The sequence below is a fragment of the Bos grunniens genome, chromosome 7 (genome assembly GCF_055505025.1).
Source record: "Bos grunniens cultivar Pamir isolate PY7600 chromosome 7, Bosgru_T2T1.0, whole genome shotgun sequence".
NCBI classification, from domain to species: domain Eukaryota; kingdom Metazoa; phylum Chordata; class Mammalia; order Artiodactyla; family Bovidae; genus Bos; species Bos grunniens.
The window spans coordinates 57,596,313-57,610,391 of record NC_141171.1 but is presented as its reverse complement, the minus strand read 5'-3'; the positions used below and the strand labels follow the sequence as shown (position 1 = coordinate 57,610,391).

General features: G+C 34.6%; 1 protein-coding gene across 29 annotated transcripts in view; it reads right to left on the bottom strand.

The window, feature by feature from the left end:
• The window catches only part of TCERG1 (transcription elongation regulator 1), a 51,811-nt gene that overhangs the window by 5,066 nt on the left and 32,666 nt on the right, over positions 1–14,079 (bottom strand). For 28 of the 29 annotated variants that reach the window (XR_015168556.1, XR_015168557.1, XR_015168558.1 and 25 more), the window contains 6 exons: positions 13,686–13,821; positions 12,777–12,866; positions 9,470–9,588; positions 5,965–6,115; positions 1,390–1,554; positions 956–1,138 (listed from right to left, as the gene is read on the bottom strand). Coding sequence is in view for 21 of the 29 variants with exons in the window: in XM_086413676.1 (XP_086269802.1) it covers positions 956–1,138; positions 1,390–1,554; positions 5,965–6,115; positions 9,470–9,588; positions 12,777–12,866; positions 13,686–13,821 (844 nt within the window). In the remaining 8 variants the exon portion in view is untranslated. Of the gene's footprint in view, positions 1–955; positions 1,139–1,389; positions 1,555–5,964; positions 6,116–9,469; positions 9,589–12,776; positions 12,867–13,604; positions 13,822–14,079 lie in introns of those variants that run through there. The other variant, XR_015168563.1, reaches the window with a different exon arrangement.

The window sequence follows — 14,079 nt, the reverse complement described above, 5'->3', positions numbered from 1 at the left end:
CATTAAGAAGATAAGAGAACAGACAACGTGATAGCTCTGGCTGGGTCAGCAACCAGCAGAAAGGCATGCTTCATGGATAGCAACAGCATTACAAGTTAAGTCACACTGCTGCCAACGCTAAGAAATACTGGATGCTGAAAAGACAAAAAAAAGTAATAAAGAAGAAAGACATAAAAACATTTATTTACCAAAAAAAACAAGTACCTAAAAACATGTCAAGTGAACACTGAGCTTGGCACTGGGAATACAAAATGAAAAAGAACTGCCAGGAGTAGCAAGGACCTTCACTCTCTTCAAGCAACAGGGAGAGTGACAAGAATCAGATGTGCCTTTTACAAAGATTTCTGTGATTGCAATAAAGAGGATGAATCTGGGGGAAGCAGAGGCAGGGAGAGAAAACAGTAAACAACTGTAACTGCGCAGGAAACAGAAAGGTCACTGAAAACCGACCAGCAGAAGCAAGGGAAGAAATCAGAGAAAGCAACAGGAGTGATGAGAGGAGCCTTGTTAAAACAAATAGTAGGAGAGACAGTGACAAGGAGGAAAAAGCAAGCAGAACAGCAGGGTGGCCTGAGGGCATTCACTGTAGGGACAAAAAACCCTACATATCTGAACAACCTGGGTAATACAGGAGGATTTTTTTTTAAGTCCCATGCAAGTGTATGATGATTTAAGATGACTTCATCAAGGACAATTTTTTAAACGCTCTGAGACTAAAAGATTATGAAATTTTACAAATACAAAACATCAAACTTCTGAAAATATTAAATAACTAGGATTTCCTATTCTATTGGTGTTAATATCAAGTACTCAATTTTAAAATACTTTATAGGTAACTTACTAAATTACAACTCTGAGTCAATTTAAAGAATATTCAAATGTCCACTAATGAGGTAATATAAAAGATTTCTAATACCCAATATTTTACAGAAAAAAGCAAAACAGTAATATATACCATATCAGACAGAAGAGCCTTGAAATTCTGGATAGCTTCTTCTCGTTTGTGCTGTTCTCTCTCTCGATCTATTTCTTTTGTTTGTTCTGAACGAGCCTTCTGAACCTCTCTCTCTCGTTCTCGAAGGCTTGCCTCAATGCGGGCTTGCCTTTCAAGCTCCTTTTCTTTTTCTGAGTCTAAATTCTGTAAAAGTGAAATTACCATCTCCATTAACATATGACCCCACAGAATAACTAGTTTGCCAAATATAAGGTTTCAAACCTAGTTTTTACCAAGAATATACCTAAACACTTGTTCCAAAATTAATTACTAAAGGTTCTATTAGGAACACCAACAAGAAAATTCTAAACCCTGAAGAAGTAGCAAATACCTTTATAATGCAATTAACAATTTTACTATTCCATGGTTACCATAAAAGTAAACACAGTGGTTACCTTGGCTATTTTTTCAATGTACTGTTTGAAGAGGTCTTCTCTCATGGATGAACTATCCACTGCTTTGTAACGTGGATCACTTTCTACTTTGTCTTTTACTTTGCTCCATCGAGACTGACTGTCCAAGTGATGATTAGATAGTAGTTCAAAGAAATCCGACTTAATCTATATTTCAAAACAGGTGTAAGGTGGGAGGAAAACAATATGCCATGAGAAATTCTTCATAAAGATTTACAACTAGAACAAAGCTCACTGACCTTAAAGATGAGAATAATTTAATACATTTAAAGTGAAATTTTAGTTAAAAAAAAAAAGTATCAGAACTGCTCTTCTATGAAATTAAAATTCAGGCTTATGAACAAATGGCAAAAATACTTCAACATCAATATGGTAAGAATATTTTTAAAAGTACATTAATACAACTGTTAAAATTAATAGAGGAATTTGCAAACAGCTGCACCCAAACAGCAAGCCTTATTACAAATCTGAAACTTACTGTCAAAAGTGTAAAAACAAAAAATAAACTTTTATATTTTGCTTTTAAAAAAGAGCAATGTTTTTACCTTTATATGTATAAGAAAACTATATAATTTCTATAATTAGTCATTTCTAAAACAAAAAACCTATATTCAGATTTCTTGCAGTTTTTAGCCATTAAACATGTATGCCTTCACCAGAATATGTGTCAATGAAATTATGTTCTTAACAAATTAAGTACCAAATTAGTAACATTATACTAAAGATATTATATATCAATCCTTTAGTGTCAACATGTGCAATACTTAGAAAGCCTCTTCCAACTTGTATTTTTTATTTTTTAATACGAGAAGAAGAAAATAAACAAGCATTTGTTTCTATGCACTTTGAGGATCCATTTTAAAATTCAGTCTCATTTAGGTTATTGTGTATCGTTACCAGCAAAGACATCTGAGGTAGCTAAACTCATTTCAGCAGAGGATTCTGACCACGTCAAGATCCTCTCTTCCCCGTAGGGATTAAATATGCTGTCTCCCCATCTGAACAAAGGAATGAGAAATTAGGAATGGAAACAGAATTTCTGTGGGGGCACAAAATAAAATGAATCATTCCTTAGGTCTATTTCAACCCTCACTTCTCCCTGTAACTTCGTTTCTCCTAAAAGAGGATTAAAAGGGAGGTGGATGTCCTCTTTGGCAAACACTTGTAAGGTTATAAGAAACAGAGCTTCTGTATTAGAGAATTTTCTAAAAGATAAGAACTATTCAGTGAATTTCTCCACTCATGGAACTCTGATCTTGACTTTGTTTTAATAAGAAACAACTCATAAACCCAGGATTTCTAGATAGCAACTTGATGTAATAGCAATGTAACAATTTTTCTGTTCATTTATCTACTTTGTATATGACACAATGAACACTAAATTCCCAGAAGGCAAAATTTATGTTAATAAAATAGCTAAGCTGCATCAAATAAGAATCCTTCTAAACTATAAAATGTCAATTATCATTAGCAACAATTCAAGACCCTATTGTCCCTATTTTCCTCTCTCTAAAAATGAAAGCATCTTACCAACTAAGCTGTTAAGTTAAGGGAGAAATAGTCTCCTCAGTCAAGTGCACTGTAACAAAAATTGTTTAGCAGGTAATTTGAAAGAGAGGGAAGAGAGAAAAATGCCAACTTTACAAAAGGATTAACCCCATTATATGCAACTTCAAATCTGCTGTGCCCAAAAATAAATTATTTGAAATACTAATAAAAATTGATTAAAATAATAATAATAAAATTATTATCAAACAAACAAAAACGCAAGGGTAGCTACTCTGGTAAACAAAACCACCCAGTACAAGTTTTAGGGGCATTTCTTAAATAAAACTACCCATGAAAGCTACATGAAAATGATGACTGCACTCTAGTCTGAAAATCCCAATTAAAGAGAAAAAAAGTATTTCACCAAAAGTCAGTATCATTCATGAGTTTTGACTCAGCAAGTAAATTACCTTTCAATTACTACTATTCAGCTATTGACTCAATTATCTGTTACAAAGCCAGTTAGAACAAAGAAATTCCAATGTATCAGTTTACTATTCAATCATACACAGTTAAAATGCAATTAAAAAATGTACTTCAGGACTTCGCTGGTGGTCCAGTGGTAAGGAATCCTCCTGCTAATGCAAGGAATATGGGTTTGATCCCAGGCCTGGGAAGATTCCACACGATGTGGGACAAGGAAGCCTGCGAGGAGCAACTGTCAATCCCATGTACCCTAGAGCCTTTGCTCTGCAAGAGAAACCACTGCAACAAAAAGCCCACGTGCCACAACTAGAGTAGCCCTCACTTGCTGAGTCTAGAGAAAGCCCGCGTGCAGCAACAAAGATTCAGCACAGACAAAAGTAAATAAATACTAAAAAAGATTTTTAATGTACTGCCAATATACTTCATAAGAATATACAGCAGCAGTCATGAAGAGATAAAACTTCATTAGCCAGATACTTCTCAAATTAGAATATAATACATTTAAACCTCTACTTTCAATACCTAGTTAGTAATTGACTTTGCATTCTTTAAATTGGCTAAGAAAAGTTTCACTTTAGTAATTTCCTATTTTTCCCCCAAAGGGAAAAAGGCTAAACCTTTAGAGAATTCAAATTTTACAATCAAAAGAAAACAAAGCTGAATAATTGTTTATTTAGATGTTTTTGCTAAGTCGCGTCAGTCGTGTCCGACTCTGTGCAACCCCATAGACGGCAGCCCACCAGGCCCCACCGACCCTGGGATTCTCCAGGCAAGAACACTGGAGTGGGTTGCCATTTCCTTCCCCAATGCATGAAAGTGAAAAGTGAAACTGAAATTGCTCAGTCGTGTCCAACTCTTAGCGACCCCTTGGACTGCAGCCTACCAGGCTCCTCCATCCATGGGATTTTCCAAGCAAGAGTACTGGAGTGGGGTGCCATCACCTTCTCCAGATGTAATGTTTATTTAATGTCTTATTTTAATTAACACATTCTGGACACAACTCTCACTACTTTATAAGAAAAAAGATCCCCCCCTCTCCAAAAGTAATGTACCAGAACCACATAAGGCTAAAAGCACCACACAAGTGTAACGAAGTGTTGCTTATTGTGTGTCCAACTCTGTGCGATCCCATGGACTGCAGCCCGCCAGGTTCCTCTGTTCATGGAATTCTCCAGGCAAGAATACTGGAGTGGATAGTCATTCCCTTCTCCAGGAAATCTTCCCAACCCAGGGACTGAACCCAAGTCTCCTGCACTACAGGCAGATTCTTTACCATCTGAGCCACCAGGGAGATGCCAATTCTTTCCTCATCAGAGAATTACATTATCAGTAACTGAACAGCTGTCAGACCAAACCGACTGACAGGCCACACAGCACAAAACTGTAAAGTCTATTCACTTGTTATAAAACAATACATTAAATAGCTATCAAAAAACATGCTTAGAGAAAGAGTATCAGTTATAAATGCAAAAACATTCAATTTGTTTAAAAGCAATCATATGATATCAGGAAGTTCTTACTAAAAGTCAATTGTAGCAAACAATTCATTGACATGATTCTAATTCAACAGACAAAATGCTTAAGTAAAACTCAATCTTCCTCTGAGAAGCACCATCATTTACTCCCAAAAAAGTTAATAGTGAAATGATTCTGGAAAAATCTACCATGAAGCATAATAAATCACATAATCAGGAAATTTCAATTATTTCTGACAAAAGTTATTTCACTTAATACTGTTGTTATTGTTCAATTAAAGAGGCTTCTTTTCTACAAGAGTGGTATTTCCACAACAACATTTCTTAATAGAATTTGAAATATTTTAACTCTCTGGAATAAGAGGCAATTTTAAATGTCAAGAATAATAAAGCTTCAGAGGCTCTTTTTCTCCATTCAAAAGCACACAGTGTCACTGAGGAGAGGCTGCATGTTTTGATGGTTCACGCACCACTGGTGCCACCTCCCTACTAGTGTGCCTCCCCAGTGGTGTGCTCCTCTTCATTTGTGACACCGCTATCAAATGACATTTGGAATTCATTAATCTTTAATAGCTGACCTTTAATTCTGATAAGCAATAATTCATATGTAAGGTATGTTTACTAAAAGATTAGAAAGTCACTAAAATGCTATCTTTTAGAGGGCAAAAAAAATATAAAGATGCTTTTTGAAAAATTTAAATGTTACTGCCTATGAAGAACCTTGAAATGTTAGCAGGCAAGCACCAGTGAACGGCCTAATAACCAGTTCTGGATTTAATGGGCATCTTAGAATTAATAAAATACAAAGGAAATCTATGCAGTTTAGTGACATTACTAACTGTGCATTATGGAAGCAGTGAAACACACACATATAAACAACTGTAAAAGTTAACTTTAAAAGCTAGACAGTAAATATGGATCTTGTTATTGGGTTGGCCAAAAAGTTTGTTTGGGTTTTTCCATACATACAATGCTACAGAAAAACCAGATGAACCTTTTAGCCAACTTAATATTTATGCCCATGAATGAGATTAGAAACAGCACCAGGTTAGTCCCTTCCCATTCATACTCCCATTAACCACACCACTGGAACTAAAAACCTTCTTACCTTCTCACCTCTCGTCTTCGAATCTTCTTTCTCTTTCTTCCTTGCAGCTGCCACAAATTCATTAAACAAGGCTTCTCGATCTTTCATCTTTTCAATTGCTTTAAATCTTGAATCTTTAGCATGCTTGGCTGCAAATTCACTAAATGTAACTCTGCAACAAAATGGCAAGTGTGCTAACTTTGGTAGAGCTATTTCTACTTAAAGAAAGGAACAGATGATATCATCTTCCCAATAAGAGTATGTGCCAACAAGACAATGAGTCCCAACACCTACCAACAGAAAGGAGTAAAAGGGCTAAAGAGTGAAAACGTGGTTAGAGATTTGTATTACTATCAGCATGATGTTAGGGGGACAGACATCGGAGAGCAAAAAATCTGTGTATTTCAAGAAACATCAGAGTTCATTTAGTTCCACTCTAAGATGAGACTGAGTAACTCTTCCTGAATTAGCTCTCCCTCCAAAAGCAACTATAAAACCAGACAAAATATATGAGGCAATTGATTTCAAGTACTGGACAACAGGTAGAGTAAAACTGTAAGAAGCCCCATGGCCCTCTGCCTCAGGACAATTTCCCAAAATGCAAACAGCTAGAGTCCAAAAAGAGTACAGTGATCCGCACGAGCTAGAAGTAGCAAAGATCAGAGTTGGGGGTGCTAAAAAAAATGGCAGAGGAAGAAGCTGTAGAAAGAAGGTACCCCAGAAAAATACCATTTAGAAATTCCCCATGAGTAAGTAGACAGCCAAGACCAAGCTATAAAACAGCAGAAAAACTACTCTGTGTACCAAACTGCTACATACTTAAGAGCAAAAAAGAGACACTAGACACTAAGAAGTGCTGGAAAAAGAACAATATGAAGACAACAAAACCCACAAAAGATCCACAGGGAGACAAAGCTGGAAGTTTGACAAAAACAATTCCCACTTTCTGAGATTGACAGTAACAGCATAAAATCAAACCTAAAAGTAAAGTGATCAGCCTGTAACTGAACTGCCTGCTAAAACAAGAATCCACACTCTTGAGAGGAAGGTAACAGTCTCTACCTATTATTCCAAAATTTTCAATATTCAATTAAAACTCACAATACATACAAAGAAACGTGATTCACAGGAGGGGGGGAAACTTTAAGCAACAGAAAGAAACCCAAGATACACAGATGTTGTTTGAGGTATAGACAAATCTTTTAAACTACTATAATTATATTGGAAGAATTAAATAAAAATATGTTCGAAGAATTTAAAACATGATCTTAATGGATGAACAATTATGTAGCTTCAGCAGAGATATGGAAAATCAAGTCTATGAGGGACAATGAAACTAAGTATTAAAGAAGTTTTTCCATGAATAAAAGAAGCATTTCTAAAGCTTTCATGTATTTGGATATGTTTCAATATCTGAAGCTTTTCACCTTATTATATATAGTAAGAATTCAAATGCTCCCCATGTTTAGCTTATTTTTGGAGGTGAAAAATAAAACTTACTTTTCCCTTTAAAAACTATCTATATCAATACAAAAATAAAACACTTTATCTCATGTATTAAAACAAAGATTAAGTCCAATAAATCTATTTTCTTAGGTACCCTACTTTATAATTTTAAGACAAAGTATTACTATGATTAAAGAACAAACTTCTTAAAAATGTAAAATCAATGAAGTGAGAATTCAATTATTTAATACATATTTCTACTACTTAAAATAGGTTTAAAAAAAAAGGTAGTAAATTTTTTTTTTATCAGAACAGACTAAAATGAAGTTTTAGCATTAGATTCCATAAAGATGTTTTCATATGACTCATCTTTTAACTCCAAAAATGCTATTGCAAAGGATTTATAATAGCATTTTGCTACATACTTTATAACAAACATGGCATAAAAGTTCTTTACAGAAAAGAGTTAGGTGGATAGTTTTTGGTGATAATGGATGAGAAAGAGTAATAATGACTCAAAGTTAACCATAGGAAGTACACCTGAAATTTCCAACAAAAAAGAAAAAAGACATAGAAAAAAAAGGCACTAAAGTTAGGTAATTCTTCCCAGTCATTCCTTCCCTTGGAATAAACTCCAGTGCTTTAGAGTTCTGTGCTTGTGGTCTTTTCCCAATTCAAAGGAAGTCTATGGATGGTATTTTCTCAACTTTAGTAAGTTTTTCCTCTTTGTTTCCTACTTACTAAAATGGGTCCTAATCTCTATGCCAGTGTCAAATGCATCAATTTAGCAATACAGCCCAATGCCCCAAGTGCTAAGACTTCAAGTTCTGTGCCTGATGGCTTTACTTTCTGATATAACCTGCATAGTAAAAATCACTCAAACAATTTTATCTGCCCCAAAACAATATTAGTAGGGTACTGTGATACAGCAAGATTTAACTTTTCAAATCTACAACAGAGAAATCTCATTGGAGTCTCAATTATTCCCAGATCCATAAAGGGTTTTTATGGATATATTCTGCTGAATCATTTGGAAGTAACCTGTAGACATCATGAAATTCCATCAATAAATATTTCAGCATGCATCTCCTGAGAGTAAATCCTTTTTCTACCATAATTACAATATCCAAGAAAATTACTAATCTCTAATATGTAATACCACTTCAACTACCTTCCAAAAAATATTTTATAACAGTCACAACTACACGGACCCATGAATTTCTACTCTTTTGATTAAGAAAAAAGCCCAAGATCTCCTGGAGAGTCTGAAACTCTATTACCCTTAAACAGTACCATTTAACCCAGAGATTCCATGATTCTACCCCATAGTTCAGAAATTCTCCATATTCTGGGATATTCATAGCAATTTAAAATACTGGAATCTAGTTGAAATTCCACATCCACTCAGTCAAGTGACCTAATGTGTATAAAGCTTACTTTCGTTATTTCTAAAATAGATAGGATATGAGGACCTAAATCATATTGGCTGTTTTGAAGATTTAACGTGGTAATAATACACACATACATATGCAAGTTACTTTAACAGCATATATGCATAAGTTCATATATCTAAAATATCCAATAATTGATGATGGTATTATAATCCTAAGCACATAAGTTTAAAATGTCTCCTTTTCTTCAGCCATCATATATATTCAATATATATTAACAATCAATTAAAAGTGTTGAACAATCATCAACACATTTAGAAATTTTTAAAATGATCCTACATTATTTCAATTCAATCAAAATAATGTCCCTGCTCTGCAATTTATTATGTGTAAATCTTTAAGAAGACAGTAGATTTTTAATCATTTACTAGTTTCAGAGAAAGAAACTTATTCTCAAAGAGAATCTTTTAAAACAAGGTACTTTCTTCAAAACCAGTGCCTCAGGAACCAGTACCAGGAATCCTCCAAAGAAAATGTATTAAGAAAGAAGATTCTTGGAAAGCCAGAAATCAATAATCAAACAAGAAGCTTTTCATGTCCCCAAATACAAAAGATATATATATATATTTTAACTGATCTAGGAGAAAATACATACATGCTTTGATATTTGACAGTAATAAACCATATACCTCGGATTAAATTTTGCTTCCTCCATCATTTTTTTGAAATCCTCCTTGGCTTGCATTATTTTGTTTTTCTTTTCCCTGCGTTCTTCCTCTGCCCTGGTCTTTACATACTGATCAAATACCTATTACAAAAAAAACACAAATTGATGTCAGTCTTTCATATTGGTACTCTAAATACCAAACTATAGAATCTATGGAAAAAAAATGCTATGTCAATATCTGTCCCCAAATAGGAAAAATATATTAATTACAGGTAACTCAATTATATGCCAATGATCTATAGCAAATCTCAACTTTAAAGCTTCAATTGACAGAATTATACAACCATACAAGTCTTGTGTTTAGGCTTCCAGAATTAAAAAGTTAAAAGCCCTTTTCCCTGTCTACAAACTGAGTACAGGTTTATTTTTAAAATTTTAAGCAATATAAACAGTTAAAGAGAAATCACAGTCTTCACAAATCCCTTTTAGAAAAAACATTAACAATATGGATGGAATCTACACTGGAATTTTATTTCTGTGCTTCTCTTTAAGATATAATTATTTTCACCAAAATATAATCATGCATACATATATATATGTATGTATATACATAGAATACATATATTCTATGTATTTTTCTCCATTTAATAATGTACAGTCAAGATTATGAACTGAACATACATATCTATTTCCTGCTTTCTTGAAACAATAAAATGACGATAGAGGATCTCCTTTTTAAAGTTACAAATCAATAAGAACAGAGAAATGGGGGAAAAGAAACAGCAACTCTGGGAACTTGGAAAGCATATGGAAGAAAAAAAGAAAAGCACATAGAGAGGCAATAAAGGATTTGGCAGACAAGAGAAAGCTGACTCTAAACCAGCAGTCAGGAAACCAAGAAACCAGTTTTTAAAATCAGAGACTCCTTCACTAGCTCAAGAATTGACAGCACCAGACACCCATGAAGTAAGGACACAGTACAGCTATAACAAAGATTTTGAAAAAGCAGTTTAATCACTAGATCCCCCTTGCCAACTTTATGTATCTGGGGCACTTTTGAAACTCAGTAAAAGGCAAGGAGTGATTTTAGAAAGCAAGGGTTAGCAAATCACAATCTGTTGGCCAAATCTGGCCTGCTGCCTGTTTCTATACAGCCCAAGAAGAGTTCTGATATTTTTAAAGGTGGGGGAAAAATTGAAAACTTAATTACACATAAAATTAAATGAAATTCAAATTTCAGTGTCTACTCATTCCTTTACATAAATCTACAGGTGTTCTCACATTACAACAGCAGAGTTACCAATTATGACAGAGACCACATAGCCCACAAAACCTAAAGTATTTATTATCTAATCCTTTGTTAAAATTTTGCTGACCCTTCCTCTAAAAGGCAAAATCGTCTCTGGACTGCGAGAACATAAATTAGGATTGAGGCGTACTAGATTGAGAAAACATACGTTATCAAGACACAGTCCTTATCCAGGATCTCACCAGCTTAAAAATGACCTGCTCTAGAGGATCTCAATAAACCAGCTGAAATCATCCCACAGAAAGGCAGTTTTCAACCTCAGCACTGACCAGACCATGTTCAGAAGCATCCCTGGCCAACAGATGCCAGCAGCCCTCCCTCACTGGGGCAAACTAAGATGTCCTCCAGTGTAAAAAAAACCCTGGTTGAGAACCACTGTTCTACAGTAAAGCCAAAACTCATAAGAGCCCACCCAGATGCTAAGAGAGCCCAAAGAGCATTTTAGTGCCTTGTTCTTAAACATTAGCAGTCAGGGTCTACAAAGACATCTAAGCAAACTCTCAAACATGAAAGTCCCCAGGTTGTGGTAGGAAAAGACAGATGGTAAAATAATTTTAGATGAGAGTTCTGAGTGCTACTGAGAGTAATGAAGGCAAAGAGGTTAATCAGAAGGCATCTGGGCAAGTATCTGAACATAAATGATTTAGTAAGCTATGCAAACACCTGGGGGAAGAACACTCCAGGAAGAGGGACTAGTAAGCATCAGAATATTCCAGTACTGGCCAAGGCATATCAGTGTCAGTGAATAAATGAACATAAGAGTCTTGAGAAGTATGCAGATATGAGTATATAGAGAATCTTACAGCCATGAAAATTTTATTCTAACTAAAACAGTAAGCAGTGCACATTTTTCAAGCAACAGAATACTGCCTTAATTTGTCATTTAAATTTTAAGATTAGTCTGGCTGCTGTGCGGAATAAGAACTTGACTACAGAGGACAGAAAGAATGGAGGAGGCAAGGAGTTCAGTTAGGCACCACAATCAGAGTATTTTGAATTAGGGTTTAGTGAGGGAAATGGTAAATAAGAGGTTGGATTTAGAAAAGGTTTTGGAGGTAGATCGTGCTGATAAGACTTGAAATGCACAGTGGGGAAAACTAAAAAATCAAGGCTAATTTACAGGTTCTGATAGGGCCATCAAATGAGTGAAAATGAGACCATCACACACAAAGCGTTTAAAATAAAAAAGACTACTGTGCATGAAATACAGGTGTAAATACATATGGAAAGTCATGTCTTCCTGTTTCAAGTCTCAAATACATTTCTGACATAGTGTAAACTTCCTCTTTTCATAAAAAGTCTATGATTAGACCTAAATTATTTCAACCATTAAATTATAAATATGGAAGATGAACACTACTTCTACCAAATGCAATTGTGTACCTCAACAGCACTATAGCAAGTGGTTCAACATACTCAACGTTTTACACAGATCAGTGTCAGGGTGGTCCAGGTAATTCAGAAAAGTTCGCAGTGTGCAATACTTTAGAGGAAGCATGCACCATGAAATATATATCACTGAATCACAATGGGAATAAACAGCAGCTCAGTAATAAGGCAACTCTAGTTCTTATAATTCTAGTTCAGTAGAGACCTGAAGTACCCATTAAGTTAATTATGAAAAGACATCCTAACAGCTGCCACTTAACAGATGTATATGTAGAGCGTGTGAGATAAAACATGCTGAGTCTTGTCTATCTACAACAGACATATATATGTATACACTGACACATAATAGTTGGGAAGGGTCAAACACTGGAACTATCAGTTTGGAAGAATAGCCCAGTAAAAATTAATAAATGTACATGAGCTGATTTTGAAACCTTTGTGTAACATCAGTATATATGAAACGTAAGGACAAAATGTTCATGAGGCAAAAGCCATGTCCATAATGGCAAAAATATCCAAGTATTTCTGAGGCAGAAATGTCCACACAGAGGGTCACTAAGGTATGAAACGGTTCAATTTAAAAGTTATGCTGGCAAGGGATATACATTTCTTACTGTTATTTTCATTTTACCTGTTTTCTCTCTTTAGGATTGAGCAATAAGTACCGAGGATCAAAAACTATCTTGTGCAACTCCTTCTCCCATGTTGAAAAAGCAGACACCTTTAAAATAAAAAAATGTATTGCCTCATAAATTAAGTTGGCTCTAAAAACTGAAAGGTCATATAATTTTTGCTTGAAATCTATGGGACGTCTACTTAAAAAGGACACATAATAAAAACCATACTGCAGTTTCCATCACTAATAAATGACAAGCAGTGGGAGGCTAGGCAAAAGCAAATTTCCACACTAATTGGCTCTGAACATTTCTATATTATATAGAAGTAACACACTTAATTACTCATTAAAATAACTACTACTGTGTGACATTTTAAAAATCAGTACATCAGAAAAAGCCTTGAAGATTTGCATTTTGATTTCCCAAGCTTGCTCTAATCTTGTGAACAATGTTGTGATGTAAAGTTGAACAATTTTACTTACTCAAATGAATCTGTGAATATAATCAAAAGGTTGAAATCCCTTCTCAATTAAGCTTCATTAATAGTAATATCATAAAGTACCAGTACTCCTTTAACCAAAAGCCATTCTGTAGATATTAAAAGAATCACATTTACCTTACCTATCCCGAGTAGTCCGTCATTCTGTAATGTTAATACTCGTCATATTACTCACCAAAATTTAATGACCCAATAAATGTTAAATGTTATTTGTACTTAAAAGGATAATAAAATGGCATTTAGTTAAAACATAATATAATTAGCCAAGAAAACGGCTATCTGAAAAAGAGCACAGTGATTTGACAGGCTTCCCTTATCCCGCCCCCACGACATGAGCACTAACCTTAGATTTGACCTTTTAGCAAGACATATTTATATTACTTATACAAAACAGAAATATCTCCCCCAAAGATTGTTTTCTGACCCCTCTCTCTAGCAGCATGTCCTTGAACTGCTTCATTCGGGCCTCCAGAGGGACAATGGCCCTTTCTCGGGCAGCTTTAATTTCAGCTTCCATGGCAGCTTCTTTCTCTGAATCAATGTCTTTATTATCGTCTCTCCTATAAAAAAGAAAATGCAGGCATCAACTGACAAAATATTAATATATAATCTTACTAAAATCTTAAAATCACTGGAATATTCAAGACTCACTACTGAGCAGAATATTTTTGGCAAAAACAAATTATACTGAGCTTTTCAAATCAACTCTAAGGGATAAGCAACTTTCATTATAATAATAAAGTTACAATGAGCTTCTAACGATGTTACAGTGGCTACATTGTTAGGAAAGAAAAATACCTTTAATATGCTGTCTCTCC